At 36.8% G+C, this 27317-nt stretch overlaps 1 protein-coding gene across 2 annotated transcripts in view; it reads right to left on the reverse strand.

Moving 5' to 3' along the window:
- slc4a3 (solute carrier family 4 member 3) overlaps positions 1–25659 on the reverse strand; it is an 83813-nt gene extending 58154 nt beyond the window's left edge. The window contains exons 1-2 of one of the 2 annotated variants that reach the window (XM_051906591.1): positions 25133–25659; positions 6661–6814 (exon numbers count right to left, since the gene is read on the reverse strand). In XM_051906591.1, coding sequence (XP_051762551.1) covers positions 6661–6714 — 54 coding nt within the window. In that variant the 5' untranslated portion in view covers positions 6715–6814; positions 25133–25659. The remainder of the gene's footprint in view (positions 1–6660; positions 6815–25132) is intronic. The other variant, XM_051906590.1, reaches the window with a different exon arrangement.
- Between the last annotated feature and the right edge of the window lie 1658 nt (positions 25660–27317).

Here is a 27317-nt window from a genome sequence, read left to right on the forward strand (position 1 = left end):
CACACTGAAGTCACATGGCAAAAATTAAGGTATATCATTCATTTCTACTTATGAAAATGGAATTTTTATCACCATCATCCCAAGAACTGCTCTGTTATAAAATAAAAAATAAAAATAAAAAACACATTGAGCTGCAGTGTGCACTGTGCATGCAGAAGTGTGTGCCCTGCTGCCACTGGATTTTATGGGAAGTATAAATAAAACTTGGTCAAATATTTGGGTGTGGGAAATCAGTGTGCAGTTCAATCACTGAACACTTTCTGTTTACTCAGTCTGGCCAAATCCTCTCGCTTACCACTATTGATTTCTTCATTCTGTGTTGATTTTTGTCAATTCAAAGAGGAGGTGCTGCTTGTGGGAAGTCTGCATCAACATACGGAATGCTGATTATTGCTTTAGAAAACAAGTAAGTAAAAAATGTGCAGCATTAACATGTTGCTTTTGTCTGGGCTGCGCTACAATGTCTACTTCACACTATTTTATTACTAAACATTCGATTCTCTTTGCTGAAACATGATATGATGATCTCTACAGCACAGGCACAACATGCCAAATGGCCATCCGCATGCAGGTCGACACCAGGCAATTAATCTGGTATCTGATGCCATGGTGAGCAGATTGCTGCCTAAAACACTTACTCACAATATGTCAGGAGAGTTCATGGAAACAGGCCCTAAATTCTGGTGAGGCTCCATGTATGGGTACTAATAAGGGTATGTTCCTTTCGTATGATGATGTATTTAAAGAGCTCATGTCATTAGGAATCTAATTTTCCCTAATCTTGTGAGAGTTCTTTGTGCTATGAAAACATGTAACTCTAAACTGTAACTCAAAACCTCCTACCTAAAAAGAGCATTTATTGAAACTGAGCTGCTAAAATGACTCACTATGAACTTGTGTACAATTCTGCAATAAAAAAGATAAATATATTCCAACACAGCAACATTTATAGAGTTTTCAGAAACTTGGCCTATCCAGCCACCATGCAATAATATGAAGGAAGATGTATAGACCCTTTTAGTGCCGACGTCACAATTACGTCATGGCGTTAGCTGGAGGCTAAACAAAGGGAAATCTGGAGGCGGCCAGGCCAATACAAACCAGCACAGAGTCGTGGCTACGTAAGGAGCTTAAAATGTCATCTTCTTGTGTTGTTGGGTGCCAGAATCGACGAAGCACAGGCTCCAATTTGAAATTTTATCACATACCTGTTGTCACTGCCAGACGACAGCTGTGGTTAAATGCAAAAAAACGAGCGGACTAGACAGAAACGATTAATCAAAAATGCTTGCGTTTGCAGCGCACACTTCATATCAGTTAAGGTTAAATAACCTATTGTCTTTTGTTGGATTATGGTTTGGTTATGTGTCTAAAGATTTCCCATGCATGCCCACCTAATCAGAAATTGGGGAACAAGTTAAGTGATTTCTCATGTAACACTAACTTTTTTTTACCGCATAAGTTAGCTAATTTTGTTTGTCGTACAGCTAAAGATGTATACGCCCTCAGTTTCTCTTTACTATACATGGGTCGGACAATCTGGTTCTGTCCATTAAAGTTAACATTTTCAAATAACAATCACGGTCCCGGACAATGAGTGAATTTACATGTTCAGATAAAATCAGATTTTCTCTAGCCATTGCTAAAAAACAAGCTAACAAAACTTGCTAGCTAGTGTTAGTGAAGTGGTCAGGGGAATCGCTCTGCCTTCACCTAAGCTCCGCCCACAAAAAAAGGTCACAATGTTTACTAACTGAAAAGGGGTCTATATAAACACCAGAAAAATTGACATTGTGTTTACATAAATGCCTTAAAGGAACAGCATCAAACAATGACCCATTTAAAGGTGCAGTAAGCAATCTCTGAGAAACACTGTTGATATTTGAAATCAACCCAAACACAACCCTCCTTTCATTGTTCCGCCCCCAAATGCATGAACATGCAATGCAAGAGTGGATGTCTCTGTATCATATCATAAAGTGAAGATGACAAATGAACAACCAGGAAGAGTATATACAAGCATAAGTTGGTTGTTAGTCACCAGCAGCACACCAGCCCCAGAAAAACTAGCTAACAAAATAGCTAACATTACAACAATAGCATATGTTGGTTCTGTGAAACACAGCAAAACTAATGTTACTCATGTATGGAGCAGAAACAACACAACCTCGGCGTATGTTTTCAGGCCTTCCCGCTTAGGTCTTTCCAACGCTGGAAAGCTTTTCGTATACTAACGCTGGTCCTGAAGCTCTTGCCTGATCATCATAGCCCTTCATTTTCCAGTGATATTCCTCTGACCTTTTCTGTTTTGTAATGTCTCTAATCCATCTCTCTTTCTCTGACACATGCACAGACCTCAAGCGGTGCTCAAGCACCTGCTCTTTTGGCCTACGATTAGATAAGTGCCCTTTTTGCAAGACTTTTTTTTTTTTGGCCCAAGGCATCAATTCTCAATTAGGCGTGTGCCCAACAACTTAATCTTAAAGGGATCCTTGATTATGACTTCACTTTTTTGACTTTAGTTAGTGTGTAATGTTGATGTTTGAGCATAAACAACATCTGCAAAGTTACAGCGCTCAAAGTTCAACGCAAAGGGAGATATTTTCTTTTACAGAAATCGCTTTTTAACAAACGGCTGGTAGGGACTACAATGAGCTTCTTCCCGGGTTAGTGACATCACAAACCCTAAAATTTACATAAACCCCGCCCCCAAGAACATGCAACAAAGGGGGTGAGGGCATGTTGGGCTGCTTTAGAGAAGAGGAAGAGTTGTTGTAGTAGAGTGTTGTTGCCATGCCGTGACTGCTTCACAAACGAGGGTCAATTCAACGCTGGATTTGCACAAAAGATTAACATGACGGCACATGCTAGTCGATGAATTGAATCAACTCCACATAAATGTATCCACTGACCATTCAGAAACGTCCAGTTGTATTCTAAAAGTTGTAACTTCTTCCTGAGTCTCTCCATCAGTATCCGACTCCGGTTTGGACAATGTAAGGCTGAACACCGTTACTGACAATCGCCATTTTGGCTGCGTGAGATTCTCCGGCGTTGTTGTTGTTGAGAACCAAAGCGCGAGCTGTTAAATCTCCGCCCTCTTCTGGAAAGGGGGCCGGGAGCAGCAGCTAGTAGAGGGTTAAATGTGAGGGTGGAAAATGGTCATTAAATACTAAAGTAATAGTTATTAATTTCATATATTTTGTTACTAAACTAATTGAAACAAAATAATCGTTTTGAAAAAGCATTACTGTGTTTTTCTCTAATATCGGAGGGCTTTATGCAAGACGTTGTCATGTGCCTCCCCCTCTGAAAGCCCTTTGAAAGACTGACATCAATAAGAGAGGCTGAGCTGACAGCACCACAGGACGACGCTGAACATCAACCAATTAGCACATCTCAAAATGCCTCTGATGAGGCAGTTCTTTTAGAACACCGGCCCTGATTGCACATGCTTACATCTAAGAACATGTAAACTATCAGTAATGGCTCTAGTTTTACTGCAGGTGGCCTCAAGGTCCAAAAAGGTCTCATTTGCTCTGCTGTTTATACGTGGATGGGAATGTCATTGCTTAGATTAAAGGGAATAGTATCAAAAAATAAATGAATGTATCTGTATAAACCACATGTGTCTGTTTGTTCGACTAACAGCTGCCAGGAAGTTCGATAAAAACCTGTAAAAAACAGGAAAAACAGTTATTTCTCCAGTTGTCATTGCAAATAATAAATTGAAAAAACTAAATAAATATTTTTCTTGTAAAGAAAATGTTTAATGAAAAAGCGAAATTACATAAGTAGAGAAATACAAAACATATTACAATGTTGTTGACTAATGTGTTATTAAAAATAAAATGGATCAAAATATTGGTGAAATAGTTACAATTTTGCCGGGGCAAGTACAAACTGAACAGCTGCAGAAGCAACAGCAGACTCAGTCTCATTATTGAGCCTGATTATGATACAAAAGATGAAGAATTTCTTTTACACTTCTGTCAACATAACAGATTTTCTCATTTACAGTCGGCCTTCATTTTTTATTTCAATATACTGGGTTGCATTATTGTACGCAACAGAAATGCGATGAAGGTTGACAGATGAATGTGTAGATACACAGCCTTTTTTCTGCTCTGTTCTACTGCTCCGACTGCGTCTGATTAATTCTACAAAGAATTGTGTCAAATATGAGAGCAAACAGGCCAAACTGTTTATTTGGCTTAAATATAACTGCACAATTTGATAAAAATTGGCTTTCGCACACTACGCAAAAACACACATAAGATGCAGGCAACCACAAAAAGGGCCATTCAGATGTACACACATTGACTGAGATCCATGCATCCCAAGTGTCAAACGAGACGGAGGTCAGACTGATACTATTGTCCTGTGTACGGCCCGTGTGTCCAGCCATCACATGTAACCCAGCACCTGCTCCTCCCTGCTTGGCATTGCGCCACCAGCCCCAAACCTGCCGTTGCTCAGGAAACCACATGGAAACCATTTGCAATTCCACATATTTAAGTCTTCCTACCATATATTTTCCACAAAAGTATGAAGCAGCATCACTGTTTTCAGAATTGATAATAATCATAAATGTTTCTTAAGCAGCAAAACAGCATATTACAATGATTTCTGAAGTATCATGTGACAGTAAAGACTAGAGTAATGATGCTGAAAATTCAGCTTTGAATAGTATATATTTATATGTCCAAACAACTTTAACCCCATTGACTTCCATTGCATGGACAAAAAAACAATTAGACATTTTTCAAAAACCTTTGGTAACACTTTACTCAACGCCTTAATGATGCATTATAAAAGTATTACTGGTTACACTTTATTTTACAGTGCCGTAGTTACATTGTAATTACTCAAATAAGTACTGAGTACTATTAATCAACAACATGTACTTACTATAGAGTTACAGTTACGGTTAGGGTTTGGTTTAGGGTTAGTTACCTGTAATTATGCATAATTTACTGTTATTACTATAGTAAGTACATGCAGTAAAGTGTAACTACGGCACTGTAAAATAAAGTGTTACCGTACTTATAATACTTATCTATTCATTGAACACACCTTTAGAAAGTATAATGCATTAAAACATTTTACATCCAAAATGGTAATAAATCTAAACAAAAAAACAAACTTGTTGCTTGAATAATATGGATTAAGTCCAGAGGAAGAGTTGTTGTAGTAGAGTGGATTTGCACAAAAGATTAACATGACGGCACATGCTAGTCGATCAGTTGAATCAACTCCACAGCAACTACATAAATTTATCCACTAACTATTCAGAAATGTCCAGTTTCATTCTAAAAGTTGTAACATCTTCCTGAGTCTCTCCATCAGTGTCCGACTCCGGTTTGAACAATGTAAGGCTGAACACCGTTACTGATAATCCTCATTTTGGCTGCGTGAGATTCTCCAGCTTTGTTGTTGTTGAAGCTCCGCCCTCTTCTGGAAAGGGGGCCGGGAGCAGCAGCTCATTTGCATTTAAAGGGACACACACAAAAATGCCGTGTTTTTGCTCACACCTAAATAGGGGCAAATTTGACAAGCTATAATAAATGATCGGTGGGGTATTTTGAGCTGAAACATCGCAGACACATTCTGAGGACACCAGAGACTTATATTACATCTTGTGAAAAGGTGCATAATAGGTCCCTTTTAAATAATGATTTATAGCACATTTTCTCCATTTTTATGCTGAGCATGCAAGGCAAAAATAGGCTCAATTCTTGCAGCTGCGCATCTGCTTCGTAGCACCACAATATCAACATGCACTGCAGACCTAAGATTTGTGTACACTCTTAAAAATCTACACTCTTAAGGTTCTTTTTTGGCATTTATGTATCCATGAAGTACCTTTAACATCCAAAGAAACTTTCCATTCCATAAAATGTTCTTTATAGTGGAAAAAGGTCTTTAGATTATTAAACATCTTCTTCACACTAAGAAAAAAAAATGGTTCTTTTAAGAACTGATCACTGAAAGGTTCTTTATGGAACCCAAAATGGATCTTCTATGGTATCACTGCAAACCCCCCTTTCAGAAGGGGGGCCCGTTCACACCAAGGACAATAGTTATTGTTTTATAGATAACGATAAAGATATAGTTCTAAAAATCATTCTCAATATTGAAGAATAGCAGAGTTCACACCGCAGCTATAACGATAACGTCACCGAGAAACAATATTGTTGGAATCACTTTCAGAATGATTTTATCCAGCTGATGAACGATAAAAACATTGACAGCCAATCAGAATCCATCCTGCTGTAATGAGCTTGAGCATTTAAAGCAGTGGTCTCAAACTCAATTCCTGGAGGACCACAGCTCTGCACAGTTTTGCTCCAACCTTAATCAAACACACCTGATCCAGCTAATCAAGGTCTTCACGATTACTAGAAACTTCCAAGCAGGTGTGAATTGGAGCTGGTTTGAACTAAAACTCTGCAGGGCTGTGGCCCTCCAAGAACTGAGTTTGAGACCACTGATTTAAAGTGCTCTTAGAATAAACAGAACAAAATCATCTACTGGTGTGGACGCTAATATAGTGATCTTTATAGTTATCATTCTTGATGTGAATGGGCCTTAAGAGTTTAACAAGCCTAAAGCAGTATCTAAAACTCACAAACCCTGAAAACAAAAGGCATCTCTCACCTGATGCAGGTTGATCAACACATCTGTCTCGGGGGCATGGCCTCCTGTCGCCATGGGGACAGGGAGGGGCGCAGCTGCGGGAACACGAGGGGGTCTGGGATCAGCCCTTCTCTTTCACGGCTGGATTTCCAGTCAGCCTGTGGGGTGGCATAACCTGTAAGAGCGAGACAGCATTAGGCTGAGATCCCAAAACAAACAGAAGAGCAAGGGCACAAGGGAAATAAATACTTTGTTGCAGAATTTTCAGAATAAGTCAAGGAGAAAAACACAGATCCTTTTCTAGTTCTTAAGTTACAACTTAGGGGCTCATCAATAACTGCTGAACTCAACAGACATATTATTGATCGTATTAAGCTGTTAATCAATGGAACAACCATGTTAATCATGAGAAAGAGTCTGTACACGGTTGGTAAGATCAATTAATTTACATGAAACAGTTCAAAATGTTTTAAAAAAAATCAATTCAAATCTCATTTAGTTAATCGTTTGCATCATCAGTCAAAAATGTTTGCAGAAGTCTCTGTGTGGCATTGTTCATTCAAAATTCATTAAAATTTGCAAGTAAAAACATATGTATATATAAAAATCTGTTGTATGTATATATATATATATATATATATATATTTTTTTTTTTTTTTTTTTTTTTTTTTTTGCGGGCCCCCATTCACAACCTTTTTTTTTTTTTTAAATATCTCAGATTGTGTTCGTCTGAAAGAAGATGGTCATATACACCTAGGATGGCTTGAGGGTGAGTAAATCATGGGATAATTTTCATTTTTGGGTGAACTTTTTGTTTACCTGCATGTCATGTGAACATTAACCGATATCAGAAAACCGTGAACATGAAAATGTGTTGTTAAATTATTGAAATATTAATGTAAAAATTTCAGGGCGTACTTCAAGTAAATATTTTTACTCATAATAGCTCGGCTGATAAAAAAAAAAAAAAAAAGTTTGGGAATCCCTGAAATAAAGGAAGATGTCACATTGTTAACAAACTAATCCAGAGAAAATATAACATGGATTGCAGAGTAATAATCATACAAAAATCAATTTGATGTGCTCATTTTAATAGGAGCTTTGAGCTAATCTACAAGCCAGGTAATACAGTTATTTCAAGTGAAATCATTATTTCAAGTCTCTGTATTTATTTACATGATAAACAGCCTTAAACATAAAATGGTACAACAGATTATTAACACAAAATAAACCAATTTAGGATGAATGGGCTTTATTTTGCGATAATGACCAGCTACACACAAGCTGATGCTCACACTAAACAACAGTGCAGTAAAACTGTATTCTCCAGTCATCTTTTCATAAGTTCATTGTTATAGAAAGATCATGGATGCAATCCATACAACATTTGAGTGTGGATGGTGTGAGTCTGCTGTGTGGTTGTGCAATCGTGACAGTGTTCGCTCTGCATCTGTAAGTCCAGAGTCTGCTGTATTATAAACAGCTCTTATGGGAAGCCAGCACTGATGATGACTCATGTCTTGAGTTTGCGTCACTGCAGACAGCCCAAGCATACATCTCATTTATGCCATATAAACCGCACCCAGCTGGATATGATTTTCAGCATCATTCTTCTGGAATGCAACTTCATGATGGACTGCTAAACGATAGTGGCATCTCCATGTACCAGCATCAATGATCAAAACACCTGAAACATCACAGTTCTGCTGCCTTGGACATTTTATCAGTGAGTCCACACAAACAGTGATGCCAATCAGACTGAAATGAAAAGAACTAGTTTATCTTTTCATCACTGAGCTGGTCTCATCTCCCATGTGAACATTTTATTGCTCCTTCATAACTCAGGAGCTGTCACACTGAAATAATATATTTCATGTGCTTTTATATTAGGCATAACATTTATATGTAATCATTTAGCAGATAAAATTAGGTTAAAACAAGAAAAATCTATGTGCCAATTGGGGTATAAAAAATAATTCTATATATATATTTTCTGAAATACAATAAAAGCCTATTCTGCCTTAGCTTATTTTGTTTCACAGTTTCTCAATTATATTTTGTTTTAAGGATATTTTAATGTTTTTACCAGAAAATAAAAGCTGCGTTTACATGGACCCTAATAATCCATTTGTAATCAGACTAGTAGCACAGTCGGAAAAACAAAAGTCGCATTTGGAATGAATTGGCCAAAATTCATTCGGATCGTAAGGGATGGTTTTAACCTTTTCTTATCTGTTTAATAGTACATGTAAACACCTGTGCTGCGTCCGAAAACTTTAAAACCGAACGGTGTAAAACACTGTAAAACCAAACAGTGAAATTAATTAAATAAAATGAGTTTGTTTCACTTAAATAATAATAAAAGTTCACTGTACTTAAAAAAAAGTTGTGTGAACTCAAAATTTGAACTTTGAACTCAAAAGTTGAACTGCACTATATAAGGAAAATAAATGTTGAAATTAAGTGTTATTTTGTGTGTTTTTGCACAAGATTAACATAGGCAGACATAAGTTAGTGTTTAATGTTGTATTATGTTGGGATTTACAGGGGTTCTGCTATGTTAGTTATGTAGGGTTACTATTGTGGTGAAGAGTAGAGCCTGTGGTTAGGTTAGGTTGAGGATGGGCTGCAAAGCTTTTAAGACCACATATACATTTGAGGAAACTTATTACCTCAAAACATTTCAGTATTCTGAACTTATTGAGTTTTACAGTGCATCTGACTTGTTGCCTCACTGCCTTATCAGGCAATGACTTCGTAGGCAGCATTTGTGCCCGAAGGTACCTCACAAAACTGATTTCAGACTTCTGAGGCAGCATAATGATCTACAGCAAAACAGAGTGAGCTTTGGTGATAACTAAGCAAATATTTAATTACTACAATAGTAATTTCTCGCTGGAAATTACATCAGAAGTAGAAAACGTTGGTCAAAAACATACATTTAAGCTCAACTGTCACTGAATGGAACGCACAGGATTGTAGGATATCAAAGGGAGCATAGGATACATCTATGTTGCCTTCAAAAATCAATCAGATGAAGGTATCTCAGGGGACAGGAAGTGAAGCTAACTCTGGATTCGGACGTGCCTTGATGCCTTCCTACACTGGAATGCATCTTCCGAAGGCAGCATTTTATTAAGCTTTTGGACGCAGCTCTTGATTGGATTGAAAACCGAAACTGGAAAGTTCTGCGCATGTGCAATGACGTAGAAAAGGCGTAATGACGTATGATGCAAGGAACAAGCTGCATATAGTGTTCTCTAAAATTCTTCTTCCACTCATCATCTGTGAAGCGGTGCAGGGCGTGGGAAGGGGCGTTTTTACAGCGTGATAAATATAAGCAGCACGACGCAACACTTCATGTGCTTGTTGTCTCCTAATTAGAACCCGAAATAGATAAATATAAACTCTCCTTTTTAAAACAAAGAAAAGAAGCAATGGCAGGAGGTTGTTAGTATGCGCCAACAGCAGTAAACTCTGTATACTCATGCAATTTCAAATGGATGTTTGAGACGTATAAACGCGCACACCACTTTATGTAGCATTCATGTAAACACTATTTTCGGATTAATCAATCTGAATGATTTCATTCCGATTGAAACAGAATGTGTTCATGTAAACATTGCTAGTTGTTGATGTACAGTGAATAACATGCCTAAGATCACTTGATCTTTAGAATTTGATGAGGAATGTTTGAGCTCATAATGAGATCTCTGACCTTCGATTGCAGACTTTGATATTTTGGCAAATCTGAGCACTGTTTGCTGAGATCACTTCTGAAACTCTAGTGCTTCTCAAGCTTTTGGACTTTGAAACAGTCTCCTTTCTCCAACCCCAAAGTAATTAATCACAATTAATGGCAGCATTCTAAATTAAAAACAACAGTTTGTGTGAGAAAACTTAAAAAACGTATCTACAATAAAGATATGATGCTGGTCTTTTTTATGTTATCTTTAAAAGCATAAACAGCTGTGTGCATACTTATAGTGATAAATAAATAAAACGTAGGACCACAGTTACGGACCTTAAATTAAGCAGGACCGTGTGAGAACAGATTCGCTGTAAACATGGATCAAGTGTACCTACTCGAAGTAGAATTTGGCAGTAGTGGGCGGGTGTGGAATGAAACTTGCAGTATAGTGGGATGGAAAAATCAATCCACGCAGACCTCTGCGCTGCAAAAAGTGTCCGAGTGAGAGCTCAGCGCTGCAGAAACATGATGTTGTAGGCCTAGATCTTGAGTGGTTTTAACATTATTTGAAATTATCTTTTTAAAGAATTCTAAGTCATTGTGCAGCACCTATGAAAGTTTGCACAGACCCTCTAGTAGCTTCCGGTATGGCTGTGCGATATGACGATATATATCGTTACCACGAAATAAAATGTCTATCGTTAGAGATTTTGCTATATCGTATATATCGTAGTATGTAAATATATTGCACTATTGACACTTCAGAGTGATGAAATGCATGATTGAGAATATAAAGAGCGGGACGTGCTTGATGTTAAAAGAGTTGTAAGCACTTGTCTCGCTGTTTTAATGCTTCACATATCAGATGAGGTGCACACACACATTCATTTGGAGCATAAAATAAGTTAAAAAAAAAAAAAAAAAAAAAGCACACACATAGGGTAAGTGTGGCGTGGGCGTGGCGGCCTGGGCTTTGCACTGGGCTGGTTCCATGCTACACGCCATGCTTTTTTAATGCATTATACACTAGTTGACATAAACATATCATGAGTATAACAATGAAAGCAGCCATATTTATTAAAAAAAGAAAAAAGGAAAAAAAAAAAAAACAACACAGACAGGGTAAGCGTGGCATGTGTGGGACGGCTGGGGATGGGTATGGATTTTGGGACCCTCGGCCCCGCAGCACCGCACCTTGATAGCCCGTTGCAACATGACGCTGACGGGGGTCTATCCTATGCCATGGCCATGAGGGGAATAGAGGCAGCTTTATAATATCTTATTATTAATAGCTGTATCAATATTACCATTATTATTATTATTATTATCACTGCCATTGCAACTACTACTATTATCATTACTATTAATGGCTGTATCAATATTACCATTATTAATATTATTATTATTATTGCTATTACTATTATCTTTATTTTTCCTCTTCCTGATCCTTTAACCTCCCCCTCATTCCGGATGAAATGAGTATATTTGTTAATGTTTATCATTACTACTACTGCTAATACTATTATTACTATTTGTCATTTCTTATTAATTGGATTTATCATTATTATTATTGTTGTTGTTGTTATTTTTATTATTATTATTATTATTATTATTATTAATACTGCTATTACTGTTGCTATTGTCACCTTCCTCATTTTTTGCGTGTGATACTATTATTATCTTCATCATTATTATTGTCAATTTTTTTTTTCCCTTCAATTATTATTTATTTATTTTATTTATTTTTTTCCTCTTTGATATATATATTTTTTCTTAACTCTGGTTATGTCTGTTGTACTTTCCTACATGCTCCTTTATTCATATATTTCCACTCCCACACCCAGTTACACTTAGTTATACACACACACACACACACACACACACACACACACAAACACATACCCAAATCATACTGGCTGTTATGTATGTTTTGTTGGTCTTTGTATTTGTATTTTGCATTTAATTTCTTTTCTGTAAATATTGTAATTGTCTGTTTGCATAAAAAAATATATAAATAAATAAATAAATTTAAAAAAAAAAAAATAAAAAAAAAAGAGTTGTAAGCGCAATATATCCTGAAAAGGAACCTGCCTCTCTCAGAAGGCGATCGCGAATTAGAGACATGCTCACAATAAGTAGGGGTGGGCGATATACTGGTAGACACGATTAGCTGGTTGTAATTTGGCAACTGGTAGAGATTTTGGACGATCGTCTCTGTCGCGTGAGGTTGCTATGCTGCGCGGTCACGAAAGCTTATAATTTGCATGAGTTTTTAAGCATTGCGGTTTAAAAACAAGTGGTTTTAAACCGTTTAAGTGCAATTAGCAGCGAAAGACAACTCATTTCAGCACATGCACGCGCTCTCTGAGAGACCGTTTCCCAGCGCTGTCTGAGAGACGCGCGACATGAAGCCGCTGCTCATGGAGCGCGTGCGGGCTGAACGGAGTACTTTTTGGCGCCTAATTGGGCTTGAACAGGTAAATACACATACCTATGTGCCAAAGTGACCACGTATTTGCAAGTAAACAGAGCCATTTATGTCTTAAAAAAGGTACAGTTGAGAAAAATAAGGCTCGAGTTAATGGATCGGTGCAGTCAGTCTTAAAGGGACAGCATCCAAATTTACCTGCTGTCATTATTAATGCTAATCAAACAACAAAAAAGAGAGAAAATCTCTCACTGCTTGCTTTTGTAACTTTAATAAGAATAAATGTATATTTAATTTACACAGTAAAGACTATGCATTGTTTTTATACCTTTGATTACTTTATACATTTTCTAGTGCTTGAAGTTTTTTCATGTAGGTCTATTTCATGTTTATTCTATTGTAGTTTGTTTTCTTTGCTCTTTCCTTATCACAGTTTATTTGTCTTCAGTAAGCTTGAGAGTTATTTAGGCTAGTATTTATTTTCATCAATTGATGATAATTATGAAATTTCAATATGGAAAATTTTTATATCATAAAAAATCTTATTTAAAGCAAAAATAACTATATTGTGATATATATCGTTATCGTGATATAAAATTACTCATATCGTGATGTAAGATTTTGGTCATATCGCCCAGCCCAAGCTTCCGGTTCCTTGATTGAGAAAAACTGCTCTAGAGGAGACGTGAGATTTCTGGGATCTTTTTCTTAAGAGAAAAATCTGAGAAGCAGGAGACTTCAGCAAAATCTCCATTTGCTCTCCACTTAAAGGGATAGTTCACCCAAATAAATGAAAGTTCTGTTATCATTTACTCACCCTCAGGTTGTTCAAAACCTGTATGAATTTCTTTCCTCTGCTGAGCACAAAAGAAGATATTTTGAAGAATGTCGGTAACCAAACAGTTGATGGACCTCATTGACTTTCACAGTATGGAAAAAAAATATTATGGAAGTCAATGGGGCCCGTCAACTGTTTGGTTACCGACATTATTTAAAATATCTTCTTTTGAGTTCAGCAGAAATTCATACAGGTTTGGAACAACCTGAGGGTGAGTTTTTGGGTGAACTATCCTATTAATCTCATTTCTGTCTATGGAAAAAAAAAACTGAGATACTAAAGAGATTTGATTTGTGATTTATTTTATTCCTATAGGAATGAATACGTCAAGATTCAGTTGATTGAGAGAAATCGTTCCAATTAATGTTTAAAAACAACTTTTAAACTGCTATTTCTTGTTTAAAGGATGCCTTATATAATCTTGCTTGCTTGCAACTCTAATTCAGGAGCATAAAAATGTTTTGGGGTCTTCATCCCTCTCTCTCTACCATCAGCATACACACAGCAGGAAATGGCCTATCTGACATATTTATAGAGCAGCAGCAGACTATTTCATCAAATGATTCACTTGCCTTCTGCAAATAACCCAAGTGGAAAACTGCTATTAATGTATGAGAGCACACTCAGGGTATCATGGGAAAAATTAATAGTCCCACACGTCGCTCACCTGGGAATGCAGTTTTCCTCATTGCTTGTAAACACTTCTAGAATGTCTGATCCATAAAAACCCTGGGCATCTTCTTGACTTTTTGAGGGTCAGATGTTTAGTCACTGTTGTCCTGCTGTCGGTCTGAGTCCAGCAAACTCAAGCCAAGTTAACGCTCAGCCTCATGTGAAGATGAAACTAACAGACACATGCATCATTTTGATAAGTGTCCCTGTTTGCTTCCTGCTTGTCTAACCAGCACTCATCATGCACTTCCTCTTCCCTTCACTGAGCCATCAAAGCACCACAAATGATTTATGAGCTGTACTGGTGCACAGAGTCGCCTTTGTAAACAGAGATCAGCAAAAGAAATGGTCACTTGATGTTCCCTGCAGCTATGACTGTGTATATTATTATAGCGTAATGATATTCTTAATAATATTAATAATAATAATACTAATAATAATAATAATATAACATGATGCCAATATTGTATTTTATACATCAGTTCTTTCTGGTTCTCGAATCTGATTGGCTGAGAGCAGTGCGATATTCTCCCAGTATCAGCACTGGCACCGTTTCACAGTTTGTATCACTCCGCTTGCGGTGACTGTCATGGCAGTCGAGCAAATTCCCCATATTTTTTTATAAATACTACTGTTGTTATGTCACGAAATGTAGTTTTAAGAGTTTCAGGTGCAATTGTAGTTATTTAGACCTCAAATATTTGACTCATATATAAATATAGCACCTATTTTACTATTTGTTTTGACACTTTCGCAGATGCAAGCTCTAGGCCATCAGCGACCATTCAGTGCTCATGTACCCACAGAGAACAGCATCATCTTGGCCAGTACTTCTGCAATTTGCTGCTGGCTTTTATGTAGATAGTGATTAAATGAGATATAATTCATTTGGGGTGTATCAAACGGGCAATCTTTGGTCTTATTAATCTATTACTTGTGCAGAACAAAACGATTTGAGTTAAGGGGAAAGTAAGTTTCATAACTTTATATTTAGGCTATGGCGCTACTTTTGTACGTTTGACTGAATTGTTTGCTTGTATTTTTTATTTATTTGATTGTGTTTATTGTTTACTTGTGTTTATGCCTTTTATATTGTTGTTAATTTAAATATTGTTCTTCAATAAATATTATTTTATATAAATAATATGCCGTATTTCGTATTGAGAAAGGGTCCGTCAATAGTATCGGTGAAAGTTACATTATTACGTCATGGCGGCAAAGACTCTCTTTTTGAGCGAGTCAGAACAAGTTTTAGTGCTGTGGGAAATCCCCTTAACTTATAAAAGGACAAAGACAAAGATATCGCTTTCCTCAGCGGACATTCAATGAAAGTGGATGAATGTTGAGTGCATGAAGTGATCAACATACCACACTTCATTTTTTTGGTTAATTAAATGCATCGTCCAGGTATTTTTTAGTGAACACACTAATCACACTACTACAAAACAGCATAGAATACTGCATAAGTAAGAGAATTGTGATGCACCTTGTAAATAAATTACTTTTTTTATGATATTTATCTTGTAAAAAAGTCATTTACACTGTAATTGACAAAATAAACAAAATATAAAAATATAAATTATTGCAATACATTAAATCTAAAAAATGAGAAAAGCAAATAAACAAATAAAGAATTATATATATACAGCACAATCATTTGAAAAATCTTAATCAAATATGCTTCGTTCATCATTTCTTTTTCAATACACTATCAAAATATAACCTAAGAAAACACTCAAACTAAGACAACTGTCACGGGTGTCTGAGTTGAAGTGCATGACAAAGGAGTCGAAACAAAAACAGTCTTCATTATAATCCACAGAAAACTCAGGGGATTGCAGGACATAAACTAGAACTCAGCCACATTCAAAATAGACGGTAACGGACAAATGAACTAGGGAACCTCAGGGCTTATATACAAAGAGAAAGTAACAGGTGCATGGAATTAGGAACTATGGAAGCTAATTAACAAACAGGGAAACTAACTAGGAACAGAGCAAACAGTGAAAACAAAACTAAAACTGAACATGCACGTTACAACAACAAGTCTTGTGGCATTCAGCCTGATTTAAATCAGTGTGCACAAGTGTTCAAATCTGGAGTCTTGTCTTTAAGGGGCTATAACCGTTGATGCACGCACCCATTAATGGATCTACAAATGGCCACATGCTGCTTTCTTACACCGGAGAACGTGTGGGTCACATTAAGGTCTTGCAAAAATGAGTGTACGTCAGGGCCAGATGTTTGTTTCTGAGGGAGCTCTAGGTAAATTATTAACGCTAATAGCCTCTTATCGCAAACAATTAGGCACGCAAAGCACAAGCAGATTTAGCTAATGGCCTCTGGGGCCTTGGACTCTATAGAAACAAACTGCTTCTAGCTTCATAACCATGAATGCCTCCACCTTTAGGTGCCCTTTAAGCACCAGTTTGAACAGTTAGCTTACATCCTGAGCAAGGGCTTAGTTGCAGCTTCGAACATTCAGCTCAATGTAGAAAAGTGTGGTGAGTTCAGAAAGACTGTATGCAAAGGCGAATCTGCTTGTTAGCTTGTCTTCCAGCTGTCTCCGGGTCCTGGATTTTACTACAGCGTTGTTCCACAGAGAGCTTTGGCTGTCTAAATAGAGCTCATCCAAAGGCTAATCACAGGCATGCCTGATCCCCCAGCCTCAACATGCTCTAAATAAAGAAATCCCCAATGCACACAGCTCATAGACTCTGTGGAGCCCTACCTTTACTACTTTGGAAGTTAAAAACCAGCAGATACAGTAACTATTAGGGGTGTAACAGTACACAGAGGTCACGGTTCGGTACGTACCTCAGTTTTGGGGTCAAGGTTCGGTACGATTTCGGTACAATAGGAAAAACGGTCACACTTTAGTTTAGGGTCCAATTCTCACTATTAACTAACTATTAAAGGGTTAGTTCACCCAAAATTGAAAATTCTTTCATTAATTACTCACCCTCATGTCGTTCCAAACCCGTAAGATCTCAATTTCGGAACACAAATGAAGATATTTTTGATGAAATCCGTGAGCTCTCTGGCATCCGATAGACTGCAACATTATTACCACTTTCAAGGCCCAGAAAGGTATAAAGACATTGTTACGTAATAATCAACGTGACTACAGTGGTTCATCCTTAAAGTAATGAAGTGGCGAAAATACTTTTGTGCGCAAAAAAACAAACAAAAATAATGACTTTATTCAACAATTTCTTCTCTTCCATGTCAGCCTCCTATACTGTTGGTGTTGTAAACACAGTGCAGCGTTTCTGGGTTCTACGCCAGAACGACAGCTCAGTATTGGCCAACACTGTGCATGTGAGCACCACAATGCATGCATGTGATGCTGACGCAAGAGCCGGCCAATAATGAGTCGGCGTTCTGACGTAGAACTCGGAAGTGCTGCACTGTGTTTACTATGTGAACAGCATAGCAGACTGACATGGAAGAGAAGAAATTGGTGAATAAAGTCGTTATTTTTTTGTTTGTTTTTTTGCCACTGTAGTCACATGGACTATTTTAACGATGTCTTTAATACCTTCCAGGGCCTTGAAAGTGGTCATGCAGAATAAGGCATTAATATCTGCTTTATAAGTACTAATAAACAGCCAATATCCTATTAATATGCATGTTAATAAACAACTAGTTAAAGGATTAGTTCACCCAAAATTGAACACAAGTTAAGATATTTTTGATGAAATCCAAGAGGTTTCTTTTATCCCCCATATAAAGCAATGTAATTACCATAATTCCTGGTCCATAAAAGCAGTAAAGATATTAAAATAGTCAACGTGATTACAGTGGTTCAACCATAACGTTATAAAGTGACGAGAATACTTTTTGTGCACAAAAACAAACACACGCATGCGTCGTGCAGCTCACATGAGCAGCATCGGCCAATACTGAGCCGGCGTTCAGACAGCTCTCGGATTTCATCAAAAATACCTTAATTTGTGTCACAAAGATGAACGAAGGTCTTGCGGGTTTAGAACGACATGAGGGTGAGTAATTAGCGACAGAATTTTCATTTTTCGGTGAACTAACCCTTTAAACACAACCCTCCTATACTTAATTTCCCGCGTTCCACTCCATTTCTCGCACAGTTGAGTGCGCAAGCCTTTTAAAGTACACACTTTGTTCATGAGCTCTTACACCCCTAGTAACTATCCACTATATCTTCTTGCTCATTCCTTTTCTATCTGCTTTTAAGATGCATGGGGGAATGAATTTGAATCAGCTATATAAATGTTTGTCTATGCTCCTCATCTGGATATATGCCCGATTTTAATGCTCTTCTCCATTATTATTTCATCACCATTTGATGAATAACTGCTGCCATGATCATTAGAAAGTGCAAACAAACAAACAATTCAATTAAATGACATATGCCTACATTTCTACATTTTAAATCTATAATACATAAAATACATTTGGAAGACACTTTTATCCAAAGCAACTTACATTGCATAATGAGTCGAATTTACATAGAAATTAGGTATGTAGATCAATCAATCAATCAGTCAATCATTCAAACAATCATTCAATCAATATATCAGTCTCTGTCTATATGTCTGTCTGTCTGTCTATCTATCTATCTATATACAATTCAACATCACCATCAGTAAGCTTCAAACAACTCTTTTAGTCTTAATTTAAAATCTACAGGTTGAAAGGTTTGAATAGTTTGCAAAGTGTGAATATAAACACAATAAGGTTGTGAAAGCGTTTGTTTACTCTACAGGTTCCTTTTCTTCTATAATTGGGTTGTTGTTGACAAGAATAAGCTGCAAAGTGGATCGACTTCTTCTAATGGTCAAATATCTGTCTATGTGATGCTACTCTATTTGATAACTCACAGCCAGAGAATATTATTTCTTTTTGCAAATTAACTGCCATGATTCTGCCACCTTTTCAAATGTAATAGTCTTCAAACCACAGATATAGTCTGAAATGAATCACACATTATTTGAAATTAGGAATTTAATTTGATGCCACAACCATAATGCAAAAATAAGCTATTTACCTCATTCCAAAACAAAGGTTCAGCACAGCAACTCCACAGTTATTTCTATAATTAACCAGGTCTGTAAGAGTAGAGTCAATTTACATGCTTAAGCCTATGCGTGCAGACAGTAAGCCAACATCAGGAATTAAATAAACTTCTCACAAAATGAAATTACATCACGGGGATGGACCTCAGTATGTGTGAAGCAACACATAGCCCATGCTAAACCCAAAGCATACCTTGTGAGAGGCTCAATCAGTTAAAGAGGCTGTTTTATTGAAGTGTCTTGTTCTCAGCCTGTCTGAGCCTCTGCTATTGTGCTAACAGGTGTGATCGCAGCACAGCACCCTCACATCACAGATTACTGCGGCCAGTCTCCACCTGTCAGCCATCAGATTAATAACACATCTTCTACTGAACCCAGCCAAGACGGAGAGTTCTTAACCAAGCGACAAAGCCACTTGAAGCAAGCCTGCAACCTTAGCCGAAAAAAAGCGCAACACGAGCTAATGCTGCGGTACACAGGGAAGGAGACAAGAGGCCATTTTTTTTAATGGATGTCAATGGAAGAGAGGCTTCACTATGCTGAATAAACTGCTTTTGTGAGGAAATAACTTATCATTTAATGAATTGACAACCCATCAGCTAATCTTCAACATGTTTACTCTTAAACATTCATTTTGGATTGATCTATTTTTAGTTTATGGCACTTCTCATTCATTTCTATGGTATCCGCAAACAGTGATTGATTGTCGCACAACTCTGTACGAAATTCAATGACGTCAAGCCTGTAATGTGATTGGTTATCAAGGCACACGTGACCCAAGTTAGCCATTACACTTCCTCCAATGGTAGAGCCACAGATCCTCATATCTCCCAATGATAAGACCATCTCTGCATGTGATCTACTGTGACTCAGGATGGGAATCGTGAGGAATTTAACGATTCTTGATTTGAATCTGATTCCACTCAATGATTCAGGTTCCATAATGATTCTTTCAGTGCCTTTGACTATGCATTACACTGATTTAAAGAGATAGTACACCAAAAACACACACACACATATGTATGTATATATATATATATATATATATATATATATACACACACACACAGTCAAACCAAAAATTATTCAGACACTAGATATAATTTTTAATATATTTTTACTAGTGGGTGCAGGACACCATAGTTCATTTATGTAAGTGAGGATAGCAAAATAAAGTAAACTGTGACATATTATACCCAAAAATTCTTCATACAGTGGACTACCAGTAAAATTGATACAAATTTGGGACCAGAAATTATTCAGACACTTTGACCTGACCATGTTTTGCTTAAGTGTTATCTGACATAATTAAGATTTTTTTTTTTTCTGACACAGTTTAACACTGACATCTTGTCATATTTTATTACCATTTTTTTTAAACTGTAGTGAATAAACTGTAATAATGAATGAAATGTTCAAGGTGTCTGAATAAATTTTGTCTGAATATATATGCTAGTTTCTTTCTAAATCAAATATATATATATATATATATATATATATATATATATATATTCGAAGAAGAAGAAAAATGGTTTTGTACATACATTGTGAGTCAATGGGGTCCAAAACAACAATTTTTGTTACAAAAAATCTTTTTGTGTGTGTGTTCAGCAGAACAATAAAGGGTGTTGGAACAACATTAAGGTATGTAAATGAAGGAATTTAAATTTTTGGGTGATCTATCACTTTAAGTTGCACACAGTCTTGGCCTCTGCTGAATAGCAATACAAACAATTATTCTACTACAATTATTCCAGTTTGTGTTTGCATGTTTTTTGTTTGACATAATTAAGGGGGTAATTTAATGTCAAGAAATTGCTTTGACACTGTTAATTGAAAAACAGCTATTGCATGTTTGTTTAGAAAGAAACTATAACTCTCCAGCAGACATACTTTAGTTTGTTGTCTCAATATAACAATTAACCTATTAAGCAGCAGGATGAACAAACAAATAACAAGCTGAGGAAGCACTGTTTACATCACCGTCTTTACAGATGATAAACACACCACTAACAGCTGAAGAAACCTTAGGCCGAAGAACAACTGAAACTGAAAAAATGTGTGCCGGGAAACTGCTGTGGATAAGCTAAAACAGACACAGTTTACTGTAAATGACTACTGTCACCGCAACTGATCCACCGTTAACAGCGCTATATACGCAAATACTTATGTTCGGCTGTGTATCTGCCTCTTTTTATGTATAAAATTACTTGTATATATAAGATCTGGTGTTATTTCGGTATTATTTATCTTAGTATTATTAATCTTTTTTCAAACTTATTTCAATTAGCAGCCAAAGCAACATTTCTCATTTTAATTTTTTAATATTTATTTTTTTATTTCAGCTTTATTTCAATAAATGAAAACAATTTTTAATAGTTTTAGTTTTAGTTAACAACACTGATCAGATTATACATCAAAAATTGAGTCTGACATCGGTGCAAAATAATCTTTTATGGAATATCCGGCTCTGATTTTCATTTCATTTCTTTGTTACTTTCACATGTAAATAATATAAATCTGACCTGCCAAATGTTGGCCTCACAAATATATCTCTAATGTGTATAGCAAAATCAATACACTGTTGACACACTTCTAATGTCACACAGTTAAGTCAGTCTAACTGATAGTGAAAGAGATCATAATAACTTCCCTGCACATTATTTAAGCTTTATTAAACCTTTACTTCTTCCTCATTACTGCGTTAGTTTGTGCTTGTTTGAAAACGAGCACATCTGCAGCTATTCCTGGGCATTTATCCGGGTAACAGATGAGACCTAATTACAACTGAAGCTTTGATCATTGACTCCAGCAGAAGATGCTGAAGATGTTTCAATGCAATCCTGACAGTATAAATGTACGTGGTCCACTGCAGCTGTGTTGGAAGTAGACGGCTGGCTCTATGATGCATCAATGACTCGAGACTCAACACCATCCAACCCTTTTTGGTTGTAATACAACAGATTATTCTACAAAAGTAAATAAAGATGTATTAAAGGGATAGTTTACCCAAAAATTAAAATTCTGTCATCATCTACTCACCATCAAGTTGTTCCAAACCTGTATGAGTTTCTTTCTTCTGTTGAACACAAAAAAAGATATTTTGAAAAATGTTGGTAACCAGATGGTAGCCATTGACTCCAATAGTAGGAAAAAAATACTATGAAAGTCAAGTTAAGTATCTTCTTTTGCGTTCAACAGAAGAAAGAAACTCATTCAAGTTTAATATATCATGAACTGCTTTTGGCCTTGTTTTTTCTCTGCTTTCTCAGCGACCCTATCAGAACAGATCGGTGACCCATTTTTGTGTCGCAACCCATTACTTGAGAACCACTGGTATACATACTGCAGCTTATGAATCTATAATGCCGTATAGCACAAATCTAGACAGTTACAAAGGCTCTGACGGGCTCCACCTCTTCTGGGAGTATCTATAATTTTCAGCCTACTTAACATGATCCACAAGGTCCTATCCGTTGATGTATGGATCTATTTTTGGATATGTGCGTGGGCAAGAGAAACAATGTCGAGGGCACATCTGCAAAGATCTAACACTTACATGAAGAAGGAGAAAATGTTATACTTGAAGTCACCAACACACTTTAGCTACACTGCTAACTTTCATTAGTGCTGTTTGAAGGAAGTATAGTCCAAACCATGCAGAAGATTCGACCAGGTGCAATTTGGTTAACTCAAATTTGAATTGTAAAATATCAGGGTTGTGGCCTGTAAGAATCTAATAATGAAAATGCATTTTCAATCCAGTCCTTGCCCTGCTAAAAACCAACTCTGGAATGTTGTCATTCATTTTTTTTTTAATCTTCAATCATCATCAGAGTATCACATTTGATCACCATGAAGTTCGAAAAGTTGTAAAGACGTAGGGGAGAGATCATGGCTGTATCTCATATCTCTAACATATGCTTGTTTTCTCTCACAATGGTTTTGACACACCTAGCTAGCAGAAGGTAAATTTTAATCAAATGTTTTTAAAACAAGGCTATTCTATTAGGCCAATCTGTAATACGCAATTTAATGGTAGGTTCTCATTGTGACAACTTACCCCATATACTGTTACAACATGCATCATTATAAGTCAGCACATGAAAAATACAAAGTATCTTTCTACATGTGCCAATTCAAAAACTCAATTTCAAAAATAAAACCATCCTGAGGAATACTTATTAGAAAAGAATTGTGACAACTAGCCCTGGTTACAACTAAATAGATCACCAACATCCTAAACTCTTCCCTTGATTCAGACTACAAAACTTCCAAACAGGCATAAATGTCAAAAGGTCATTCGGTTTATCCGTCCAAAGGCCAATACAGCCATTTCATTTGTGATTAAAATATCTTAAAATGTAATAAATGTATATATTTTTTTATTCTGGCATGATTTTATAACATCATATATCAACATAGTGCAAAATGGTATTAAAATTATGTGTAGAAGTTGTTGCTTTGTTATGAGAAAGAATGTCCGGAAAAATGAATTTCATTGATGTCATTCGGAGTAACCAATATTAAGGGACCATTTTGGATCAAGTCAGGCGGTCAATATCATGTGACAGGATGTGACATCATTCAGACACCTGCACAGGACCACATGGTCGTGAAGCAAAGTAACTAACTCTCTCTTAACTATTTGAAAAATTCATGTTTTCACTTGCTCATACGCATGTCCCGAAACATCAGGTCATTCGGTACAACCGCTATAAAACATGGAAAATGTTGTAATATTTTAAAAACTTGTACTAAATATAAAATGTTTGATTGTCCTTTTGCTAGCTAGCTAGATATCAGCCTGTTAGCATTGTTTGAAAATATCGTCATTTGGTATAACCAAAAGTGTCATTCAGTAAAACCGAAATTTTGGTTAAACCGAATGACTTTTTTGGTGACAGATTTTGTCCATCTTGTAAAAAATGACAAAAGCAGTGTTAATTGATTATAAAAACCACATAATCTCATTGTTAACACTTAATAAAACTTCAACTTAATTATGTCTCCATTATATTTTTTTACACTTTTAAAAACCTTATTCGTCAATGACCCATATACATGATATATATATATATATATATATATATATATACATACATATATATATATATATATATATATATATATATACACACACACACACACACATACACACAGTATATATACAGTAGGATATATACACACACTATATATATATATATAGATCTGGACTATTCATTTCAACAGTTTTTGTCATAAATCTTTCATTCTATTTATTAACCAATGATAGGCTTGCGTTAATAACTTCATGCATTCTCAGGATGACTAGCTCAAATAACCTACTTCAGCATCTTTCAAGCATTAACCCTTTGAGGTGCGCACCAAACGCTCTGCTCTTTGTCACAGGTTTCTCGATACTATGAATCTGAATGTCGTTTTACTATTATATTTTGCATAAACGACAATCTCCTGAACATTTCTGCATACAACTTCGCTTTTAAATCGTTGTATCCAATCCGTAAAATGCGTCTGCAAGCGCTTCACCTCCCTATACGACTGCACGAGCGTCTTCCTATCCATATGAATGACCTGTCCGCACATTTTACGCATCCTAAGTGAGTATTTTGTCGGCTTTGTTGTTCAGCACACACCCCTGCCATCGTCATATCCACGGGGAGACTCATTTCTGCCATAGGCTCTGGAGGAAGGAGCGCATCCACGCACCCGTATCCACGATAGCCAAGATTATCTGCGCTATTCCTCATTGTGCCTTCATGAATGTGTGTGCTAAAGATCTGCACCCGGACAGTGTTGTGCTCGCCTACCTGTGTGTTTGGAGAGTTGTTCAAGCAAAATGAGAATGTAGACGACCGGTCAGAGAGCGCAGCGGCCGTGCTGGTCCATAGTGAAGCGCTCCAGCTGCTCTAACTCTCCCTTTCTGTCTCTCTCTCATCCGAGAGCGATGCTCGCATCAGCCACTAGATGCTGCTGAGGAGTGGGCGCGTCATGCGTGCTGTGCATCAGGGCTTTTTAGATGCCAGGGACCGTCAAATATGATCATCCTTGTGTGAGGGACACCCTTCCTAAAATGTAAAAGGCATATTATTTTAATATAATTTTATTTTAATCATCTTTTTTATTATAAGTTTTATTTAGATTTTTTTTTTCTATTATTTATTCAGTTCAGTTATTCGAACTTAAATTTATGCCATAATCAATTAAGGCTGAGAAACAATAAAAAGGTTCAATTTCTTTACAAAATATAAAAAACGAAATATTTTCATGATTTGGTTCTCGAACGTTCATTATTCTGAGAAAAAAAATGAGCTACACTTCTCTGACATGTAGGCTACTACTATCCACTGAATCCAAACCATGACACTAGCAGTCCGATTACCGAATGGATGGCTGCGTCCGAAAACTGGAAAATGCTGCCTTCGGAGGACACATTTCAAGGTAGGAAGGCATCAAGGCACGTCCGAATCCAATGTTAGCTTCACTTCCTGTTTCCTGAGATACCTTCATCTGATCGATTTTTGAAGGCAGCATAGATGTATCCTTCGCTGCTTTTGGTATCCCACAATCCTGTGCTTTCCATTCTGTGCTAGAAAAATAAAGATGGCGTCCGAAAGTTGCGTTTGCTAGTCAGTGACCAACATTTTCCACTTTTTATGTCATTTCTAGCGAGAAAATACTACTGTAGTAATTAAATAAACAATTACGCTGCCTCAGAAGTCTGTCCGAGATCAGTTTCGTCAGTTAATGCACAAACGCTGCCTTACAAGTCATTGCCTGATAAGGCATCAAGGCATGAAGTCAGCTGCCTAGGTTTTCGGATGCAGCCGATGATTCTGAAGCAGAAAGTATAGTATGGGCCAACTTTGCGCACAGTCGAACACACAGCCTTGCAAAAGTATACTTCACTTGACTCATACGCGTACACAGGCGTTCGACGCATGCGCATTGCGACAAACTGCAATACTTCTATCAGTTACAAACCATATAAACATCTTTGTATTCTTTCATGCTAGAGTTGTACAAATGAGTTTACTTTCTAACCTCATCCCACAATCTCTCGTCTGTGTAGGCCTCCATTGTTGCTGTAGCTTGCACGCATTCTGTTTATGCAGTTTCTCTTAGACTACATTGTGAATTGACACCCCAAGGGCACGGTTGCCACCTTGTGGATAAACTAATTACTGCAAAAAAAAATTAAATGCGCATGTGCGACCTGAGGGTTACAAAAATTTGTTGGGGCGTGTTCAGTATGCGCGTACTATTCTGATGACGAAATTCACGTCGCACACACTGTACGTTGACCCTCGCATACGCATAAAAAGCGAAGTATACTTTGGCCTTTATGAGTAGGTTCTTTTAGTGAATCAAAAACCATAGTGTCAACTCACTGGTGAAGTACAGTTCCCAAAAAGAATGACTATTATGAGCCGGGTTTTTATAGTGATTTAAAAGCAAAAAACATGCAACCCAGCCAGTGTAGACTATTTCCCGAAACAAACTCTTATGAGCGGTTATTTTTAGTGAATCGAAACCATACAGAACGACCAGTGTAGTCTGATTAACGAAAGAAAACGACCCTTCTGAGTCGGATCCTTTTAGTAAATTAAACACTCGACCAGTGTAGTCCGATTCCCAAACAAACTATTCTTGCAAACCGGTTCTTTTCAGTGAATCAAAACATAAAATAAATCAGATGTGGTCCGACTCACAACTTAAGAGAACTTAAAGACCCCCTGTAGTGTAAATCAAGTTTTTAATGTTGTTCATGTCTATGTGGTGTTTTTAATATGCCTTAAGACAAATCATGTGCAAATTCATATGTCACCACCATTGCTGAGTATTTTGTCCTTAAATCTGCAGTGAAAAAAAAGTCTCAAACCCCACGGTTTGAAATCACTGGTGTCTGTGACGTCACAAACTACCTTGTAACCAATCACGTCATTGTGCTGGCGGGCTTTAGCATATTATTAACAGCGAACTAGCAGGGGAGTC

This window comes from Ctenopharyngodon idella, chromosome 9 (genome assembly GCF_019924925.1).
Source record: "Ctenopharyngodon idella isolate HZGC_01 chromosome 9, HZGC01, whole genome shotgun sequence".
NCBI classification, from domain to species: domain Eukaryota; kingdom Metazoa; phylum Chordata; class Actinopteri; order Cypriniformes; family Xenocyprididae; genus Ctenopharyngodon; species Ctenopharyngodon idella.